At 45.3% G+C, this 21024-nt stretch overlaps 5 protein-coding genes across 5 annotated transcripts; 3 read left to right on the top strand and 2 right to left on the bottom strand.

Annotated features, from left to right (window-relative positions):
• The first annotated feature begins 3427 nt into the window (after positions 1-3427).
• Positions 3428-3941, top strand: LOC6729946. The gene is made up of 2 exons (XM_002105205.4): positions 3428-3582; positions 3641-3941. The coding sequence occupies exons 1-2, from the start codon at positions 3525-3527 to the stop codon at positions 3826-3828; spliced, it is 246 nt and encodes an 81-aa protein (XP_002105241.1). The 5' UTR covers positions 3428-3524; the 3' UTR covers positions 3829-3941.
• A 6066-nt stretch (positions 3942-10007) lies between these two features.
• LOC6729945 lies at positions 10008-12375 on the top strand. Its single transcript, XM_002105204.4, has 3 exons — positions 10008-11109; positions 11167-11559; positions 11633-12375. Exons 1-3 carry the CDS (start codon positions 11067-11069, stop codon positions 12235-12237), a joined length of 1041 nt encoding a protein of 346 aa, XP_002105240.2. The 5' UTR covers positions 10008-11066; the 3' UTR covers positions 12238-12375.
• Positions 12376-13066: 691 nt separating this feature from the next.
• On the top strand, positions 13067-15306 carry LOC6729944. Its single transcript, XM_002105203.4, has 3 exons — positions 13067-14050; positions 14167-14562; positions 14626-15306. The coding sequence occupies exons 1-3, from the start codon at positions 14002-14004 to the stop codon at positions 15234-15236; spliced, it is 1056 nt and encodes a 351-aa protein (XP_002105239.1). The 5' UTR covers positions 13067-14001; the 3' UTR covers positions 15237-15306.
• Positions 15307-16359: 1053 nt separating this feature from the next.
• On the bottom strand, positions 16360-18694 carry LOC6729943. The gene is made up of 3 exons (XM_016177701.3): positions 18047-18694; positions 17692-17986; positions 16360-17632 (listed from the first exon to the last, which is right to left on the bottom strand). Exons 1-3 carry the CDS (start codon positions 18523-18525, stop codon positions 16379-16381), a joined length of 2028 nt encoding a protein of 675 aa, XP_016036704.1. The 5' UTR covers positions 18526-18694; the 3' UTR covers positions 16360-16378.
• Positions 18695-19457: 763 nt separating this feature from the next.
• Positions 19458-20219, bottom strand: LOC27208741. Its single transcript, XM_016184296.3, has 2 exons — positions 19842-20219; positions 19458-19781 (listed from the first exon to the last, which is right to left on the bottom strand). The coding sequence occupies exons 1-2, from the start codon at positions 20217-20219 to the stop codon at positions 19623-19625; spliced, it is 537 nt and encodes a 178-aa protein (XP_016036703.2). The 3' UTR covers positions 19458-19622.
• Between the last annotated feature and the right edge of the window lie 805 nt (positions 20220-21024).

Below are 21024 nucleotides of genomic sequence, written 5' to 3'. Positions count from 1 at the left end.
ATATCATTTAATAAGAATTTTAATGCAGAGGGAGAATGCACATTGCATATTGCGTATTGCATATTGCTGCAGGAAATTGAATTCCAGCCCCATTTCATGATGAATTTATGTTGTGTGGTTAAATTAAATAAGACATTAAGTGCTGCATTATGACCGAGCTGAGTGCATTCCGTTCCATCTGGCTGGGCCGGCAATCAGTTGGCTCGAGAATTAAGAGCCATGCGGCTTGGACTATGCCAAATAACTTGCCAAGAACTGTTGCCACACCATTCTGGGCCCTTCAATTTTAATTAGCATTCCGAGAAGCTAGCAGGCCGGAGGACTTCTTCTTCTTATCCCGGTCCCACTCACGTCCACCGCCAGGTAATTAACAATAACAACTACGACACTCCGGCGACACAAAGCCGCCAACCGAAAACATGACATAACAACAAGCCGCCGAGCTTATTTGCCTGGCAATGGTCAGCCGGTTGAATTAGCACTGGGCTCTTGGGCCCGGGTGGCTAATTAAAATGTATTGCTTTGTTGTTTTGTTTTGAATACAATCCGGTGGGATGAATTAAGTCCTGCTTTTAAAGACTCCCCCTCGGAGGAGTGGGCGATATGATGTGGCAGCAACATCAACAGCATCATTATTCAAGGAGTAGACGTTTGGCAAAAGTTCGCTGGAAGCGCTAACGATCTGCCAATGTCGAGCTGTAGCTTCAGCTTTAGCTTCAGCTGAAACTGATGCGAAATCGAGCCGAACCGAACCGAGTTGAGCTGAGCTGCGACCATGCACCATTAACGATAACATCATCAAAGAAAATCCTTTACAACCATGTGTCACGTCAGAACGTAACCACCCACCCACTCCCCCTTCGAAGGACACGCACACACACACACATACGTGCATACACACGCTGGGAGAGGCGCAATAGAAGCCTACGCTTCCTGTCACAGGACAAAACGCACAGCAGCAAATTGGCAGCAACGACAGCAATTGCTACAAAAGGGACGACCATCCGAGTATGCCCGCATCCGAGTATCCCGATGAGTCCCTAGCATCCCCCAGCTTGCCCCACATCCCGGCCTTCCAACATCCGAGCGTCCTTCGGCGCCGGAGACGCACGTCGCCAAAGCTCAACTGCACACACATCAAAAATAAACCATCAGGCGAAGGCTGGGAAAAACCGACAACAAAAAACGACGACATATCAACATTAGTCAATGTCGTGTAAGGGAGTACCCGTGTCTAGGCCACCCAATCTCCCAGTCGTTCCATCTCCACCCGCTGTACTCGGTAAGCATCGAGTAAAGGGTATACTGTATTCGGGTGCATTAAGAAATTTGCTTGAAAATAATACAATTCATATCAGATTTTAACATTAATCTATAGATATTGTATTTGATTATACCCATTACTCGTTTTTAAATTCCTATTTTTGGTTTTTTCATATCAGTTGTATAAAACTGCCCAACTGCTAAGGGTATGTCATAGTCGTTCCAAAAACTATATTATTTTTTCTTTGTTTTTTTTCGGGTGGTTTGGGCTGTGCGGCTGTTTTGAATAATTGAGCTTCGCTCCGCTTGTGGATTTTGTAAAGTATGAAAAATATGCGTGTCTTACTTAGAGCCGCGCCATGGGCCTAATGAAGTGCTCAGCCCCCAAAGGGCTGCACCGCCTGACCCGCCCCCTTGGGCCAATAATTAAAACGTGTCGGGCGATTCCTCTCAGCTTACACGCCCCTTCCGTTCCGTTTATCTATTTTTTGCCATTTTTTACCCCTTTGCTGCCACACGAGGCGGCATCGAGGTGTCATCGAGGTGGCATCGTTATGGCACTCCTGCTGTCTCCAATTCAAGCTGCCTGCTGGTGCGAATGGTTCGACTGGATCGAGTGGCCGAGATAGAGATGGAGATGGAGCTGCATTTGCACGAGCTTGTCATTTATCAGTGGCTCTGCTGCGTCTGCTCTTGAATTTCAATGCAGCTTATACAATTTGCCCGACTTTGCATAAAAGAAAACGCCTGCCTGCTGCCATCATCGAAACATTTTCAGAGCCCTGCTTATGTGTGTTCCAAGTGGCGATGTTTGCTAAGTCGTGGATATTTTTGGAGCACGCACCGCACTCTCGATTGGCAGGCAATGGATTGAAAGCTGGAGGAGCTACTTCCCCAATCCGCTGGCTCTATATTGACTTGCACATTGTGGCGCTTTGCGGTATTGCGTGGTGCATGCGAAATGCCTGCAAGACAATTCGCCGAAAGAAGCGTCAGTGGCAGAAAAGCCAGGAAATGATGGAACAAAACATAAAAACAATTTTCACTTGCGGTTCGTCTTTGAGCGCATTTCAATTTTCAGTTGTGCTTCTTATTCGCGCCACTTTTTGGGCTCCTTGAATCACTTGTGCATCGTCTTTGGCATACCATTCCACAAAATAAGGTATTTCTTTAAGAGTATTTCTTGAGATAGAAACTTAGACAATATATTTCTATTTTTTTTTGTGAAACACTTGTTCTTTTATTTCCAACGAATAACGCACCAAAAAAGTTCCATTGAAATTGGTGGTTTCTTTTGTTTTTACTTTTGTGCTCACCATTTTTTGTTGCAGCTTTGTTAGGACATCACCCGTTCATTTCAAGACATGCAATTGCTTATTAAGAGTCCTGCGGACCAAGCGGCGTATGCGTAACGTAGACAAGAGAATGTGACACGTAACAGGTGATTTGACCTAGCCAAGCAAAGGCAGACAATGGCAAAAAACTGATAACGATAACTTTATCCCAAGATCTTTTGACATGAGCAAACAAATAACGAAGAAAGCACGCAACAGCCAAAGGAGCAAGGAATGGCAGTGGAATGGAATGGAAATGCAGAGGAAAAAAACTTGGAAAAATACAAAGTGCTGTCATTCATTGTGTACAGCTATTTGCCAAGGCAAGGCAGTTCCACTGACATTCTCCTGTCCCCCACCTTCCCCCACGTTTTGTTTTCCTTGGCCGCCCCGCAAGGACATATGCGTATGTCTGCGTTTGTGGATGTGTCCAAGTCCAAGTCTTTGTGCGTGTGACGTTTTATCTCTGTCACTAAATTGACACTTTAGTTAATGGATTTTGTGTGTGTGAGTGTGCCACTTTTGTGGCGCTTACTTTTTATCTGCGCTCCTTGGATTTGGATTTCTGCCACTGTTGCTCCTTAACATATCAGACCCAGGAGCCAGCAAACACAAACAGGACACGCACTTGCCCGAAACGCTCGTTCGCAAGTGTAAGTGTAAGTACTTTGAATAATAAGAATGCTCACTTTGATGGATGCGCAACAAATCTCTTTAGATTTATCAGCGGAACGATGACAACGCTGCGGATGGGTAATATGTTGTGTACACCGCGTCGAAGGCGTCATGATCCCCATAACAATTGAGGGATTATTCACGTGCTCGTGAACGTTCAAAGCAAACGATTTACCAAGACTTTCGTGTCACAGTGTGTAGAAGTGTATAAACGTTAGCAAAGTCTCTGTGTCTCGATTTCGGTCAAACAAAATGCCCCGTCGGGTACTGGAAACCTACGGATTTGAACCAGCCAAGCAGCCATGTCTTCGTGAGTCCTTTCACATACTTGCAAACTATAAAGAGTACAGCTTATGTACCGCGTGCAGGCAAGTCAAAATTGGAACCCAAAGGTAAATGCGGCGCTGCCATCAAGAAACAGCCGAAGGAGCAACCTGTTGAGCAGAAGAACCCGCTGCACTTCCTCCACCAGAATACAGATGGGCAACTCGTCGTGCATTGGACTCGTATTAGTGGAAGTACTCAGTCTCCAATCAAGTTGTTGCCTCCTTGGTAGTTGTGTGTATCGCGCATAAGTATTCTGTTTACCATGCTCTCTCGCAATCATGGTCGTATTAACAAAAGTATTGATAATATTTGCAAGTCCAAAATTAAAAACAAAAGCATAGATTTTTAATTTTCACCTACCTGGTCAGTAATACACAACCATTTTGATATTTAGCTGATCAGCAGTCTTAGGATAGCTAAGCTGTGGCTATCTCGTTTTTAGCAAAAATAAATATGTTTGTTACCTTTCGGGAACATTTAAATATAAATATAATCAAAACTTTTCCAAAATTGTCATAAAGCTGCCCTTAAGTATTATTTTTGATTGCTAAGCTCCTTTGAAGGCTCTCGGTATGCTTATTCCATAGACATGATACCATAGAAAGCGAGCGCACACATGCAGCTTATTTTCAGGATTTTCCAGTTTTTCGAGGGGAAAAAACAAGGAAGAAGACTCCGCTTAAAGTTAAAAAAAAGTGAAATACTTAATACCTTCGGCTTATGTGCGGGATTTCGATTCGACCTGGGCCGCGTGCGATAAATACACATGTGTATATCTGTCACACTGTGTCAAGTTTTAAATCGGCTTTCGGGTCGGCCAGCAGCTTCAATTTGACGCAATAATTTATATGTGATTTGGTCGCATTGCGGCGGCTTGTCAGGACGCAGTGCGTCCGGGGGGCAGTTCGGTGGGGGATTTGTAAGTTCTGTTGACAAAATAAGCAAAATAATATATTACAAAAGTTGTGGCACGCGCTGCCGCCGGGATTTGGTTAATCGAATATGCACACAGTGGGATACGCTTCGAACCGCTCCAATCACTTTTCCCAACCGACCACGACGCATCATCATCATCATCACCACCGTGTGCTGGTCCTTGACAGATTAATTGGCCAAGTGCTCGGGAAAGTTGAGGGGCTCCTTTGGCCGCATTAAATAAATATATGGGCATGTGCTTTATGCAGCACCCAGGTGTTCTCCAAACTGGCCAAAGCCGAAGTGGTAAACTTTCCTCTGAATGTGCCAGCACATGCAAGTTGCCAGTTGCCAGTGGTGCGCTGCTAGTTGCAACATGCCCATGCAACCGCCACCCACCACTTGGGCGCTGGGCGCGAACTTGGCCCAGCAAACTTTTCCTGTTCGCTTGCGGATTGCTTTAAAGCGACTCTATTTATGCCACTGCCAGACTAGCCACTCACACTTGAAAAAATATAGTTTAAACTTTGGAGGAAGCTGCTACCTTGTGGCCAACGTTATGGGAACTTGAACGAGAAGTCCTTGATTTGAAGTGGAACTTTCTCCAATCAGAAGTAATAAGAATATTGATATACATATTGTACATTGAAATTATGTTTAAAATCGAGATAAATATTATGCAGATTTTTTTGGAGTGCAGATTGCTTCCCGAATACGGACCCTTGGTGACCGGGTGCTCATTATGCCCATTGCCGAGGGTATCGCGCTAAGTGGCTCCTGCATTGGGAATGGAAACTAAATGAATGGCCGCTTGAAATGCCTTGAAGCCCAAAGGATTAAATGCTCGCTGCACACACAAAGGCGACGGATTGTGCCACCGCATTGTGAAAACAACTCATTTATCATAAGCGTGCTGCAGTGGGGATGATGATGGTGGTGCTGATGAGTAGTGGGGCTCCTAGGGGCGGGGCAGCGGGATTTCGAGAGCGGACTGGAGCTTACGACAAAAGTAACTGACAACTGCAGATGAAATGTTGAAAGCGCGAACTGAACACACAGCGCAACAATTAATTGTCTCCGCATTCATTTGCCCTTCGCCAAGATGCCAGATGCTATTCTATGGAGGGGAGCTGGAGGCGCTGACGCGATGGGGTCAAGGGGCAGGTGGGCGGGGCGGTCACTTGGTCACGGGTGCGGCAGCAAGTTGGTCCGCGCGGCACGCAATAATCGCCCGGCATTTGCCCTTAATTAATGGTTGAGCGCAAAGTAATAAACGATATTTAAACAGAAATTGCTTTGTTTTTTCTGCTCTGCTTTTGTAATTGAAAGCAGACGGAATTCATATTTTATGTGGCTGTCATAAAACTTTAACAACTATTTTGCCAGCACAAATAAAAACAAACTGAAAACAACAACGTTCCTTTTAATTAACTCAAAAGCTCGAGCATGCGATAAAGGCATTGGCCAATAATTACCCTCCCTTAATTAAAATATTTATTATTAAATTAGATAGGGGTCAGCAAAAAACTCACCCGATCCAAGCGAAGATAATTCATTTTAATGATGACAGACGCCGACTCAGGGGTCCGTGCGTGTCAGGACAAAAGGCAAGAAAACTAGGACCAAGGATGGGTCCCAGGTGATCGGCTAGAATATAAGAAAAGTGTGGGAAAATGGCCATAGTATTTCTATGGATGTTTAAATTAATTCCATTCCTTTGAGAGATACCCCATTTCGACACCCATCAATCAGCAGACAAGTTAACCCATCGCTTCATTTAATTCAGAAATCCAGCTCTTTTCGGCTTGCCGCAACATGACCAATCACTTTTACCAGCCACCGCGATCTAATTAATTTGTTGCAAAATAATTTATTAATTAGCATGTCAGTGTCAGAGATTTTTGGCCACGGCTTATCATTAAACAAAGGCGAAGCCGGCAGCAGATGGTGGGTGGCGGTGGGATTCCACCGAGAGGTAAATAGGCAATTAATCTGGCTCAACTGCGGACAGGTGTGTGCGCGAAAAAGCTGCATAGGAAAGCCGGGAAAACGGGCCGGACCGGACCGAGCCGGGCCAGTCCATGCCAGTTGCCATCGGCCCGGCCATGTTTCTCTTTCGCCGGACATCGAGGAAGAAAGGACGAGCAAACTGGCGGAGCCAAGTGCGACACAGATGGAGGACAGCCAGCGGGAAATTGAACGAGCAATTATTTATTAATTTAACAGACACGCAATGCACATGGAGTTATCTCGATGCGATTCCTGACATCCGCACCGATTGCCGGCAATTCGAGTTTTCGCAGCGCAGTCGAATGTCAGGCGAGGATGCGGATTCAGATGCAGATTCACAAGCAGTTTCACATGCAATTGCAGTTGCAATCGCAGTCGCAGTCGCAGTGCAGTGCGTGTGTGGCCATTAAGCATTTATGATGTGCATGTCAGCGTCGGGATTCCAGATTCCTGATTCCAGCTCCTGGCAGGACTTGCAGAACTGATTTCCCATGGCGACCTTTCGTGCGCAGGACTTTCCGGCTGGTCGGCTTTAATTCGACCAGCCAGGCTGGCTTAAGAATCATGAGACAATTAATCAATTGCCTTGATAAGTTGCCCTTAATTGGGCAGCTCTCGACGTATCAAGTGATTGCTGACAGCCATTCTCGGGCACATCCTCTTAGAAATTTTATTCAAAAGTAGTCTGCTTTTGGGAATTTAATATAAAACCAACGTTGTATTTTCGGGGCTCAGCTTCTGGCTTTGGCCTCCTTTTCCACATCGCCTGAAGGGCTTGGCATTTTGGCTAGGTTTTAGCAAATTGCAGGGAGGCATTTGCCCCAAGCCGAATCCAACCGAAACCGAAATGAAAACTAAAACGTCGCATTTTCCACTCACATCTGCAGCACTGCATTCAAGTCTCTGGGTCAGCAATTTGCCAAGTTTCTGGCAAGTGAAAATGAAAGCCCTCAGTGTCTGTGTATTGGCGGTGAGTGTGAGTGCGGGGATTTTGCAACGGAAGTGGGTAAATAGTGCAAGGAGGAAATGTACAAATAAATATTTGCAAATGAAAATGAACAAGGAAATGCAAGCGCCATGTGGCAGCGACAAGCGCTAAAACGTTTTCTATATGTGGGCAAGTGTCCGCAACGATAATAAATGCGCCTCCTTGGCCACACAAAAATTTGCAGCAACCCTGATCCAGAAATAGCTCAAAGAAAATTCGTTGGAAAATTCGTGAATTGTTTTACTACAGCACAATGGGCAGGAAATGACGTTTGTGAAAATACACAAAATATTTTTCTCCCGTCGAGCCAAAATATCAAGGCTATGTGTGTATACACGCCCGAGTTTGTGGAGTATTTGGATACCTTAAAATTCTATTGATCATTATATTAAAAAGCTTTTCTACCATAAAAGCATGAAAAGTAAAGTCCCATGGGACGCAATCATTCAGAAATGAATAAGCCTGGGCCCAAATCATGATTGAAAATTTAATGCGCAACTTTAAAGCCAAAGATTATCGCCAGTGAATCAAATTAATTCGAGTGCAGGAATTCCAGATAAAAGAGGAGCGAAATATGTAAAGGCAAAAATGCTAACCAACTGAATTATTTTCAAATCATTCTAGGCAAAAGCAATTTGCATCTCAATTGGTGCTCAAAAATCGAGGGGCGACGGCACGAAGGATCTGATGGGAATGGCAATCGGAATGGGTGTGTGCGGCATGGGCATGGGTATGGGTGAAAAAATGCTGCCACAAAGCGGCAATCAGTAACAGTTATAGCGGAAAATAGCTATAATATGAATAGGGCTGATATGAATATCTAGCCCAAAACAGGCAGAAAATTGCAAAAGTGCCTAAAAAGAATCCACAGAAAAGGGGCTGCACACATGACTGAAATTAAAATAGCAACAGCAACAGCCGAGCTGATGAGCAGAAGGATATTTGCGGGGCGGCGGGAGCCGAGGTCCTCCGGCAAGTCCTTCGTCCCCGGCAACCGCACAAAAGCAATTTCGATCAGGCACAAAGATAAGGAGCGGATTCGAGCAGAGAGAGAGAGAATGAGAGCCAACGCAGCACATCAGTTACAAAAATGTAGGCTACCCCCTGAAAAACACCCTCGAACATCCTGAAAACCAGACCCACACCTCAACAAAGGACCCGTGAAAGCAAAGCAGATAAAGACGAGCCGAAAAAACGAACGAGCTTGAAGGGCCGGAGTATCAAGCACACAAGGATGCGCTGCAGGATTCGTGGTTTAGGCCTCTTTTTTTGCCCCTTCTTTGCGGCTGCTGTAGGTGCGCTAAAATTATGCAAATCATCGTAATACTTTCCCGGCGCAAAGCAAAGCGGAAGGAAATTGTGTAAAAGCGGCAAGAAGGCTATATGTGCTGCTGCCTTGTCTGTCTGCTGCTTTTGGCAGCCTTTTTGGCAGGCTACAAAGCAAATAATTGCCCCAGAAATTGGGGCCATGCAAACTGTAATGTAATGGAGCCGTTTCGCTTTGAACGTCGTCGCATGTGAAGCCCTAATGATGATATTTCCCGAAAAGAACTCTGAATCAAATAAAGCGCCTGTGTGTTCGGCTGGTGGAAAACAGTAAAATGAAGTGAAATACTTGGAAAGTGTTTGCTCAGGCGACCGCAGTCAATGGTGGAAAGCTTAAAGACTCTTGGCCCATAAAAGAGTTTAAGCTGCCGCCCAGCCGAGCATAAAGTGCACACCCCTCTCGCCAGGACTCAGTCCAGCCGCCAGCATCCTTGGTTTCCGCTTCCTGTGGTTTGGTCGAAAAATTTAATAAACGTCAAGCTGAGTGGCAAAGAAGAACGAGGGTCCAAACATTGCACCTGCCGCTGACCGCATTCGGGAATGTTAGTGAAAAGGTGGCACGCCGAAATGCATACTTGTATGGCCGTACACCCGTACGTATACGTATTGTCCACACGAAGCAGCGGCGGCGAGTATGCAATATAGCGTATACGCCCCGTGACACTTTTGGGACAGCCAGCAGCCTTGATCCCAGTGATATCACGGAAACTTCATAAGTCTCTCGCACACGCACACGCCCAAGACCCATCTCTGATTTATGGTCTTTAACTTGGTTAACTTGCCATCGCTCATATGTCCTCGTGGTCTTATAATTGCACTTCTAAACATGAGCCATTTATAAATCTTAGACTTGCAAAACTTTTCCCATTTCCCCAATAATTTCGCGCAACATTAACGAGCTTATTAATCGTTGCCCCCTTATAGTCAGAAACATCAAGCACGTCGCTCGCTCGATTCAGGACACAGGACTCTGATCCTGGGATGAAGGACGCGTGAAATTGTCACACACAACCACATTTACGTGGGGTTGGGGTTGAGGTCACGGAATTTTATTGCCCCCCGGTTGGGTGGATACCTTTTTTGAATAGCGCGACACATTAACTTAATAATTTAGTGGGTGTCGAGTGGGCTGTTATAAATATTTATAAGAGCCGCCCTGAGTGGGCCGTCGATGGCAGGACTAGATCTGCTGCTAAGAGCTACTCCAAACTATCCCATCCGTGCGGAGATTCCCCTGGATTCTCAGGCTCAATTGCGCGTAAAAGTCAAATGTCTGTGCCTTTCGCCCAAAATGCTTCCTTGGCACTTGGCAGATTCCGATACACACATGCAAAGTTTGCACGTCCCGGCACACACACACGTATAGGTATCCCATATACATGGCTCTCTAAGTCGACGTTATATATGCGCATGTATTAGTTTTGGCCGCCATTGCTGCATGCCGCACAAACGGAAAAGCTTACAGTCGTTAAGGGATTTAGCAGGCAAATATAAATTTATGAAATATTCGCAAGGATGTGCGAGATGCCCGTCTATGGTGGCTACTGCTAGTGCACCTTTCCGCAAACAAACCAGAAAATCACACCGTTTTGGCCTGGTTATAGCTACAGCTATAGCTCCAGCCATGCAGCCATATAGATGAGGCAACAAACACAATCTCAGCCACAACACGAGTTGTTGTTGCCCACTGGACGTGGACGTGGAGCAGGACATGGACAAAATCAATGCTAAACCAAACCAAACCGAACCAAACCGAACTAATGTTATTTGTGGAACAAACAACGATAATGAAATCATGGGGCGCTGGGTAAATGGAAAGTGATTCGGTTGGTTCTGGTCAGGTTGTGGCATCGGGCCAATAACTAATTTCATTTACTCTGCCAGGCACATTTGCAATCGGCAAATGGCAGCATATGCACACAAAAGTTGACAATATCCGCATCAGGCCCCCGCCTTAAACATTACCTGGGCGCCTGATCTGGAAGTAATTAAGCCAACCAGGTGATAATGTAGGCCACACTTTTTCACCTTTAATTCGTTACCCAGTTTAACCAATAATGATGTAATAATATAATTAATTCTGGATCGCTCGTGCAAGTCGATGCAAACAATAAAATTCGAGAATGAATTGCACATATTTTTGAAACAGTTGTGCACACACTTCTCCGATTTCCGAACAATATAAATAGACCTGCAAGCGATTAACTGCCGAGTTGAATCTTTCGGATATGTTGCGAATTCTACTTCTGCTACTGGCATTCTGTGCCTTGGGTAATAAATGAAAATATGTTCTCGCCAATTGCTGGATGTAAAGTTTATATTCTTAAGCACATGGACAGTGCCGATTCACCAGGGCTCAAGTGGAAGGGACCAATCGCATCTTTATGGTGCGTGGTCGGAACCGCCAGCTGTCCCTGAAGCGAACTGCCAGTTCGGCGGTTGGAGAAACCCTGCAGATGTGGTGCAATTCCCGGGACATAGTGGCCACCACCTGCCAGGCGGGAAGGGTTCCAGCCTTCCGACCACCCCTGCCCATGACCTGCCGCGCTGCTCCGGCGGCCATCACCACACCGGTCCAGGATCGCAGCTGTCCGGCCACCATGTACCGGGTGGGCTACAACGTGGGCAACAACCAGTTCCTGGAGCTCTATCGCGCCTGCTTCGATACCAGAGCTGTGAGGGCTATCTTCGTGGAACACCGGGTGTATGGAAAGCCCTTCTGTAAGTATATATACGTAAGTGTAAGATACATCTTAATTATGATATGTATTTCATATTTGTATCAAATTTTTAGATATCACCCGACCCTGTGTCCAGTTCAGTTCTGATGGAGTGATCAGTGGCGCGGATGAGGCTAGCTATACGGTCCGAAATATCCACGGCACCTTTAGGAGGCTGTTTGGCAACAACCAGAACTATATACCGAACAACCGCGATGTGATCATCAATCGCGGACATCTGGCCGCCTCGGCTGACTTCTTCTTTGGTGACCAATTGTGCGCCACCTTCAAGTATGTGAATGCAGTGCCGCAGTTCAAGAGCATCAACGATGGCAACTGGGAGACCATCGAGCGATTCGTTCGCAATTCGGTGACCGGAAACAACTTTGTGAATGTGCGCACCGGGGCCAGGGGTGTACTCTCGCTGCCATCGGCCAGTGGACCCAAGAATGTCTTCCTAAGTGGCAACAGGAACCCGGTGCCCCAGTGGATGTACAAGATAGTGCGGAACGCCAACAACCAGCCCATCGTGGCCTTCCTCACCCTGAACAACATCTACGCCCGTCAACGTCCAGCTGCTCCCAACTTTTGTCAGCCCGTGAATTGCCCAGTGGCATTGGCCAACACGGCACAGGCTGGCTTTTCGTTCTGCTGCAACCCCGCCACTTTCAGGCCCTAATTGGATGTCTTTCTCGATACAAAAAACCTTCGAGCCTTACAAATATGAGTCATTTTATTACCATGATCTTTATGCTGGCTGGGTTTTTAATACAACATAACAATCAAACATGGTAAACTTGCGATAATTTCAACTGAAATTAAAAGTATATTATTTCGCCTTCAGGTCGCAAATCAATTTTCATTTTCATAAATCGTAAATGCTTGCGTGGCAGTTTAAAACGCGTGCGAACACTTCGAATTCATGGCTCATTCGGAATGGACTCGAGACGTCAGTTTTAATGGTCATTCAGCGGCTTCTCATAAATTTATCCCCCCGGGCCGCCACTGCCACTGCCGCCCGCTTTTGGCCCATTTAAATTCAAGCTGCGATTGTGGCGGAGGGCAAACGCTTTTCAATGCGTGCGAGTGCAATAAAGGCAGGCGGCCATGGCAATTGCTTGGCCGGGGGTTGCGCCTAAAAGTAGACATTAAATAAATTATTCAGCAGGGCATGGCTGTTTGTGTCTGTGCGGCTTTTAAATACGCACGCCTGCGAAATTGTTTTGTGCGTGTGCTGTCGGAATGGAGCTGATGGATATCCTGGGTGGATGATGGAGCCGCGGGGCTGTGGGGCCGGGGACACTGGGAGCTCATAAAAGTGCAGAATAAATTTAGCAACCCGGACATGCGTTCAACTGGGCTCTCATAAAACCTAACAGTTGTAATTGTGCTGTAAACACGCAACTCAATGGCGTTGTGAATGGGCTGAGCACTTGCACCACCCAGCTTGCCGGGCACCCACATTCTGACCATTTCTATGCATCCATTTTGCACTGCGGCACAATTTAATTTATGCCCCGTTTTGTGGCCGGCTTGTTGATTTTGCTGCCCCTTTTACTTTTATTTCTATTTTTATTGACCATTACAATTCTACACAAGCATGGGGGCAGAGTTCCTCACACCAACCGCACGATTTGAGGCACAAATTTTATATGGGATAATTCGGTTCGCCCCTGTGAGCATGCATTAAAAGTGCCCAAATAGCGCCAAATTGCTCGTAAGCAGCGGAAATTGCGTTACGCCCACTTCAAATCCAGACGGACGGAAATCAGACAAAAGCCTAGCATACTTTACCCAGCATTAACCATTTCGCAACATGGCCATTAAAACACATAGCCACTTAGACAACTCCCAAACATTTGGGCACGGAAAGCATTTCAATGACCAGACAACAACTGACAGACGAATAAAACACGGCCATTATGCAGCCTCTGTCTGGCATGGATTTTGTAAAAGTTGAACCTTGCTTTCGGCCACAAAAATCTATGGAAATCACTGGCTAACTAACCACAACACCTCTTCCCAGGAAAGTGCCATCAAATTCCCAATAAAACACCTATCCATATGCACCACTAATGGCCAACTATGCTTAGCCATGCATAAACTGTATATATTTCCTTCTAAGCCAGTTCCTGTTACTGAATAGCTTTCGAAAATAAATTTCATCGGCAGTCAGGAAAAATATGCACCAATTACTACGCATTTTCCAAGTGGAAAACGTGCCTGAGTGCAGAGCCGTCCAGAATAGTGAAAAGTAATAAAATCGCTTTTTCATGCATTTAAGTCAGTAGAAGAAGAGGAAGTATGCCTATGGCCAAAAATAGTCTGTTGTCTGAATGCACACACGTGCCCACGAGCCGGCCAGAACAAAGGGCCAGGCCAGAAAAGCCGGCCTAAACGGTATATAAGCACCAGTGGCTCAACTCATTGATCAACAAGCACGATGGAAGTGAAACAACTGCTCCTAATCGTAGTCATCGGACTGGGATTGGGTAAGAAAACATAGATATAAACCACATACAACCTGGCGATTCTAAATGAAATTAACATTAATAAGGAATCCTAATCCCTAATGCAGCAAATAACTAACTTGCTTTTCCCATTCCAGTGCTCCTGTCCCATGCGGACTGCCCGCTCTCCAGGGCAATGATCGAGGGCACCAATAGGATCTTTACGAACCGCAATGCCGCCGGCCAGTACGAACTGAAGCGTCTGCAGAGGGTCCGCACCAACGAGGTGCTCCACATGATCTGCCAGCCTAACGACATTGTCCAGACGACCTGTCAGCGGACGCACAACAACTTCAGCAGGCCATTCCCAATGCGCTGCCAAAGACCACTGGCTGCCTCGGCCACGGCAGTTACGGATACCTCCTGTCCAGCTACCATGTACTCCGTGGGCTATACCATCAACAATCGGCGTTTGGAGCTCTACCGCGCCTGCTACGATCGCAATGGAGTTCGGGCCAGGTTTACTACCCACTCCGTGTACCACAAGACCTTCTGTAAGTTACCTTCTTCTGATTGTTAGCAAAGAATTCAATGGTTTTGTTTCCCCCACGTTGCAGTTCCTCAACGACCATGTGCGGATTTCTCCAGGGACGGCGTGCTCAGCGAGGCCGATACCCAAAGCTTCCTGCCTCGCAGCATTTACCGTGCATTCCGCACCATCTTCGGCAATAACCAGAGGTATATTCCCAACGAACGCGATGTGATCATCAATCGGGGACATCTGACCCCATCGGGAGACTACCTCTATGGAGACCAGATGTGCGCCACATTCAAGTACGTCAATGTGGCACCCATGTTCAAGAGCATCAACGATCGCAATTGGGAGACCATCGAGCGGTGGATTCGAACTCGCATAAGTGCCGGCGGATCGCTGAGGATCAAGACCGGGACTAATGGCGATCTGCACCTTCCTGACAATCGGGGACGCCAGCGTCGCATTATCCTGGGCGCCGGCACCAAGAACATAATGCCCCTGTGGCTCTACAAGGTGGTCCGCACCTCCTCCAATGCACCGCACAGTGTTTTTATCACGCTGAACAACATCTTCGCCAGAACCCGACCTCCGGCTCCAGCTTTCTGCACCAGCATCACCTGCCCCATGGCCCTGGAGAGTGTGGCAGCTGCTGGATGGACTTACTGTTGCAATGCCACCACTTTCGCCCTTTAAATCCACGCGTCATGACAATAAATATATCTCATATCAGCAAAACAAAGCGGCGCTTTAATGTATTCCAGTGACTTTTTGTCACTTAAGAGAGACCTTTGCTTTCAATTTTGACTTTACCAGGACCTCACCCTTTTTCCACTGAGTCACGTAAGCTCAGCCCCATCACATGATGAAATCCTGCTTAAAGATTGCCCCGACGAACGGTTTCAAGTGCGGAATCTTATTTTATTATTCCCTGCTGCACCTAAGATTCAATTTTAGATAGGTTTTTATGAGTGCTGCTGACAAAATGCAAGCCACATAAAGTTCATTGGATGCAGCTGGAAAGCTCGCAGGAAAAGGAAGGGCGACTCCTTTGTTATTAAACGTGCGCTTGTGCAGGTAAACAACCCACGCGATGATAAGCGCAGATAAGTCCGACTGAAAGGAGCGGAAACAGAGGTGAGCTCGGATGGCTTCCACCTTTCCATCCGCCCTTTGAACCTAGAAAAAGCGCACGGCAAGGTACCCATGCCGCTTATCACCGATGACCTGCGAGGCGCCTTGATGAATGTCTGGATTCTTTACAGCTAGATATATAGGAAAAGTTCTAGCATGAGCACCTTTGATTGGTCAGGTCTAATCTCGATCTCCGGTTCCAGCTGAGAAGATGATCGCGCTGAAGTATCTGTATCTGTGTTTCTGCGAGTAAATTTTGTAGATGCAATCATTACCTTCAGTATTAGCTACTGCAAACAAAACAAAAATAAACAATATTTCTGTTATTTCGATTCGAAACTGATAAGGAAAAACTACTCAATCCGATCATCGAACATTCTCAGAGTTAATTTATAATTATATTTACATATGTTTATCAGACAATAAAGAGAACAGCAACCCTCTACTAACAAGTGATGTAACAACAAATGCTTATCACAAAAGTTGCGAAGTATAATTGCAGTCGGAACTATGACATTTTTCGATAAGAAAAATCTATATATGAAATTGGAATACGTTGTCTGATCTATTGGGGAACTTATCAATTATCGTAAATTTTGTTTCAAAGATTAAAAAAAAGATATCCCTAAAATGCAGTCAATGTTGTAATCATTAAACCTACTATGCAAGTAAAGGAGGCAATAGATAAATATATGTACAACATTTTAGTCATCTTTGATATCACAAGTGCAAATGCAATACATCTTGTCGGTTTTATCTTTTACACACGTGGAATCATCTTCATAGCTGTCCAACCGACTAATGGTAGGTACATCCACCTCCACGGAATCTGTAACATTATTGAAGACAACGGTGGCTCGAAAGTCGGCGGAGTTCTGCTTCACCTTGAACATGGTGCGATAGGTGCCCACCTCCACACGGGGCACATCGTCGTGGAAGTTCTGGTCTAGCTCGACTTTCATCTCTGTCAAGTGAATATAGCTGAGCGTGAGTTCCGAGCAAATCTCACTCAGATTCCTGCCGGCCAGATACTCGTTGATCCGACCGATCACCTTGGGGGCAATGCTCTTCGCCCATTGCGTATCCAGTCTTTTGTAAGGCACACAGGTGCAGAAGTGCTCCGGTATTCCGGCGTCCTCACACGACCTCGTCTCATCGACGGGATAAAATAGGGATTGGCACTTGGGACAGTCGGCCGCTTTGGGCAATGTTTGACCATCTGGAGTGCCGCCCAGTTCGATGATGTGTTTCAGGGTGTTGTGCAGATCGTAGTTGGATGTAAGCCGATTCCGATTCAGCTCAAGGGCCCTGGCGTATTCCGGATACTGAGCCCGGAACCAAGGCGGCAAATAGATAAACATCGAGGGAAGACGCTCTTCTAGGAATCCACTGGGCAGGGACATGATTCTGCCATAGCGTGAGCCATGATCCGAGAGGAACACCATAATACTCTGGTCGAACACACCATCGGCCTCGAAGTCCAGAAGGTACTTAAGCACATAGTCCTCCATTTTCGAGGGCATCTGGAAGCTGTCGTGGCTGAAACTGTTTGACCAGAACAGACCCCAAATGGGTCGCTCATCCACGAAACGGTTGGCAAAATTACTGGCCATGTCGTAGACGTAACTGCTCGTGATCCGCCGGCCGATGCAGTACCTCATCGAGCAGTCACTGCATTTCCAGGTATTTAGGCCCGATTCAACGGCCTTCTGAAAGGGCCTTAAGTAGAAGTCGGTGGGCTGCTCCAGGAAGCCCGGTTTCACGTAGTTGAAAGTATTCATGCCAGTCTCATCCTCAGCATAGGCTGTGAGGTAGCTGGCATTCCGGAAGTAGTGCCATATAAAAGGCGTCCTATCTAGGCATCCATCTTCGTGCCAGTTGCACACCTTCTTAATGGCTGACTCAGGATTGTAGCCTGTCAAAATGGCCAACAGATTGGGGAAGGTGTTGTCGCCTATCTACACATGATATAATCCATATTTAGTCCTCGGCTATAAATCCCGGCTTCTTTACCCACCTTGTTGTATCCTTGCTGCTCGAACCACCCGTCCCCCGTTAGGAACTTATAGACCTTCGGCATAGTTCTACGCAAATTGATCCGCGAAAGGCTGTCTATGCCGAACATAAGGACACTTGCCTTCCTTTTGGACGGTTCCAGCGAGAGTCCTTCGGGTGGTGGCCTATATTGGATGAGGTTATACGCATCGCTCTGCAAAATGTCCGACTCGTTGCCCAGACGATGGCAGGCCAAGATCAGGCCCTGAACATGGAGCGGCACCTCGTAGTTCTGAGTGAAGTATTTTCGCTCCACTCTGAAAAGTATGAAGTTAATAGGGAGTTGGTCATAAGAAACATATCAAGCCAGATATTACTTATCATAACTGTCGTGCTCACGGTCCCGCGTTATCTCCTGATAATAGCAATTGTACTCCCCCCCATGGGAGTTGAGAATTATGGAGGCCAACGACTCATTGATGAAGAGCATATATCGCTGCCGACTGATGTCATAGATCGGAGTAACCAGTGCGGTTTCGTTGGAGCAGGTCTCAAAGTGCTGGGGCTGGAAAATGGCCATTGCATCTGAGGCGAAGGGATCAACATACGGGATCTTGCACTTGGCGGACTCCACAAAATATGCGGGTGGGACTTCGTCCTGTACTTCTCGATCTTCTTCAGCAGTAAGGAAGTCGGAATTGGAGTCTTCCGATCCTGTGACTTCTGAAGCTCTGGGCTTTTCCGATATTTTCTTATATTTAGTATTTGCATTTTGGGTTTTAATGCCGAGTATTACGATTATTGCAATTAGGCAGAAGCAGAGCCATTTATGAATTGGTCGCATTAGGGTTATCATGACTGTTTAGCCAACGATAGTTACTCACAAACTGTTCAGACCAGCCGGAATGTCTTGCCATTTAGATAGCTTCCTCCATCACCACAGTGTATATGCTCTTATCGCTTTACCGTTAAGCAAAGTAAATTGTTTCATTGTTTTTAAAAATAAAACTTTTAATTTCCGGAAATATTCATTTAGTTAATGCTGTAGTCGAGTTCGCCGACTATTCCCGTTACTCTGCTAGTAAAAGTAAGAACGCTAAATTTCATTATTTTTCTGGCATATCGATAGATATTGGAGACTATGATGAGAAAAAATTAACGGTTTGTGGGAGTAAGATGGCACGTGGCAAGAAGTTGTTTTATCAAACTGATAGAAATTATAAAAGATTATATAGTTTTCAACGAATCCTAAGACGGCGGCTACTGCGGAGCCCAGCGAAAAGACTGAAGCAACGACGGTATGTTGAGCTTTTTAGTCGCATTCGGAAACTGCGTCCCGATGCACCGATGATTCTCCTGCTAACCAAGTTCCACGCCAATTTCGTATGGTAGTTAAACCGTGACCTTCTGTTAATAAGTGATATGGATAAAATAAGTGTGCCGACGTAATCCCTGCAGCTATTTTCTTTTTTTCCTATTTACTTTTATCACTGGAGGATGTAGGCTCGACTGCACTTCTATGATGCCTGGATAAGACGCCGAGACACAACTGGCGGTAACCCCAAGTTGATCGAGTGTGGATCGTCAGATAAAGCTGACGGGAACCTATGGTAAGAATAATGCCCCCACATCTTCCACAACAAACTCACTCCTAGATGGCGACACCATACCAACTACAAGCGAATATATTTAATATTTTACACTATCGTAACTACGATTTCAGAGCACAAGAACTTTGTGACTTAAACGATATGCTTCTGTACAATATTTTACATTCACTGCTTGAAATTAAAGCGGCTTAAGCGTTGCTAGAATTTAATTTTACACGTTGTTAGTCAAATGGATTGTGTCATTGCTAAAACGGGAAACATTTGAAAAATTTGGTTTGACTGTAGACACATATACAAAAAATTAATATTACGAATATAGCTAAAACTAAATTTAATACAAAATCTACACTTTGTCAACATTTATGTCCAAATAAGAAAAAACAGTCGCCCTCCAAGCGTCGTTAGCCATAATTTTTATTACGAACATGTAGTTACCCCTGTGAACTGGAACAATTGAGAACATCTTGTCATCCAAAACGAAATCCTTGAGTATGATGTCGTGCTGTGAGATAGAAAAATTAGAAGAAAACCATTGAAAGAAAATGTTCGAAACGTAACTTACGTTGAACGGACAAGAGTGATTAGCATTGATGAAGGGCCGTAGTGCCCCATAAAAGTAGAAGAATACATTTGACGGATTCGGGTGCTTTATGATGTGGCAAAGATCCACGGTAGTATTAAATAGATATGGATGGTAGCCGGACAATCTTTTCCACACACTGAAATTGACATGTACCGTCTTCACTGGTAGCTTCTTTACTTTGTAGTAAACGTTAGCTCCAATAATTCCCCGACCCAGGACTTTCAATCGACACTCTTTTATTTCACCAAAGGATTTATCCTTATCCTCGCACTTAATGTTTGTGTGTCGAGTTGTGGGTATTCCGTGTACCAGAGCACCGAAAACCCACATCAGAGCAACTATAAGTGGGATGTTCATTTCGTTGAAGTTCACAATGTACTAATTACTAGAATTGCTGTCGCGACTATTTAGATACAGCTGTGTTCAAAAAAATAGCAGTGCTTGGGACCTGCGAGTTTAAGTTAAAAAATTCCTATGATTTACAATTTTAATGGTCAAATTTTTTTTAAAATATCGTTAGGTATTTAATTTCAAACAATTTAGCAAATGTTTCACTTTTATTTCTTTAATAGTTTCGAAAATATAGATTAAAACAACATAATAGGCAGAAATTCAGGTTTTTTTTTTTTTTTTTTTTTTTTTTTTTTTTTTTTTTTGGATATATTAATTTAAAACTGTCCTTCGCGGACAATCATTAAATTTGATGACTAAACTTAACGGTAGAGAATTAATTGATTACATAAATTGTTGCGAAACTATACAATAACTGTCGATATTGTATGTATGATGTATATAATAATGTATGTATATAATTTAATTTAATTTGCGTGTCTAATCCCAGAGAGGTCCAAAGGGTGTGATCGGTGCAGCCTCCTGGTGCGTTGACTGGTGTCCAGCAGGTCTTGTGCCAGGTTGTTTGGGTGGTCTTGAAGCCTCTGCATGTACTGCCTGCTGCTTTTCTTAATCTCATCCTTCACCCAGGGGAAGCTGAGGACCTCGTGTATAGTGGCATTATCGTGGAAAGGGTGAGCGTTTGTGACTGTGCGGAGCGTTTTGTTTTCGAATGTCTGGATTATGTTGATGTTACTTTTCGATGCAGTGCCCCACAGTTGAATGCCATACGTCCAGATTGGCCTTATGATCGCTTTGTAGATAAGGAGCT

Source organism: Drosophila simulans, chromosome 3R (genome assembly GCF_016746395.2).
Source record: "Drosophila simulans strain w501 chromosome 3R, Prin_Dsim_3.1, whole genome shotgun sequence".
NCBI lineage: Eukaryota > Metazoa > Arthropoda > Insecta > Diptera > Drosophilidae > Drosophila > Drosophila simulans.
The sequence above is the reverse complement of the archived record's forward strand: the minus strand, read 5'-3'. Positions and strand labels throughout refer to the sequence as shown.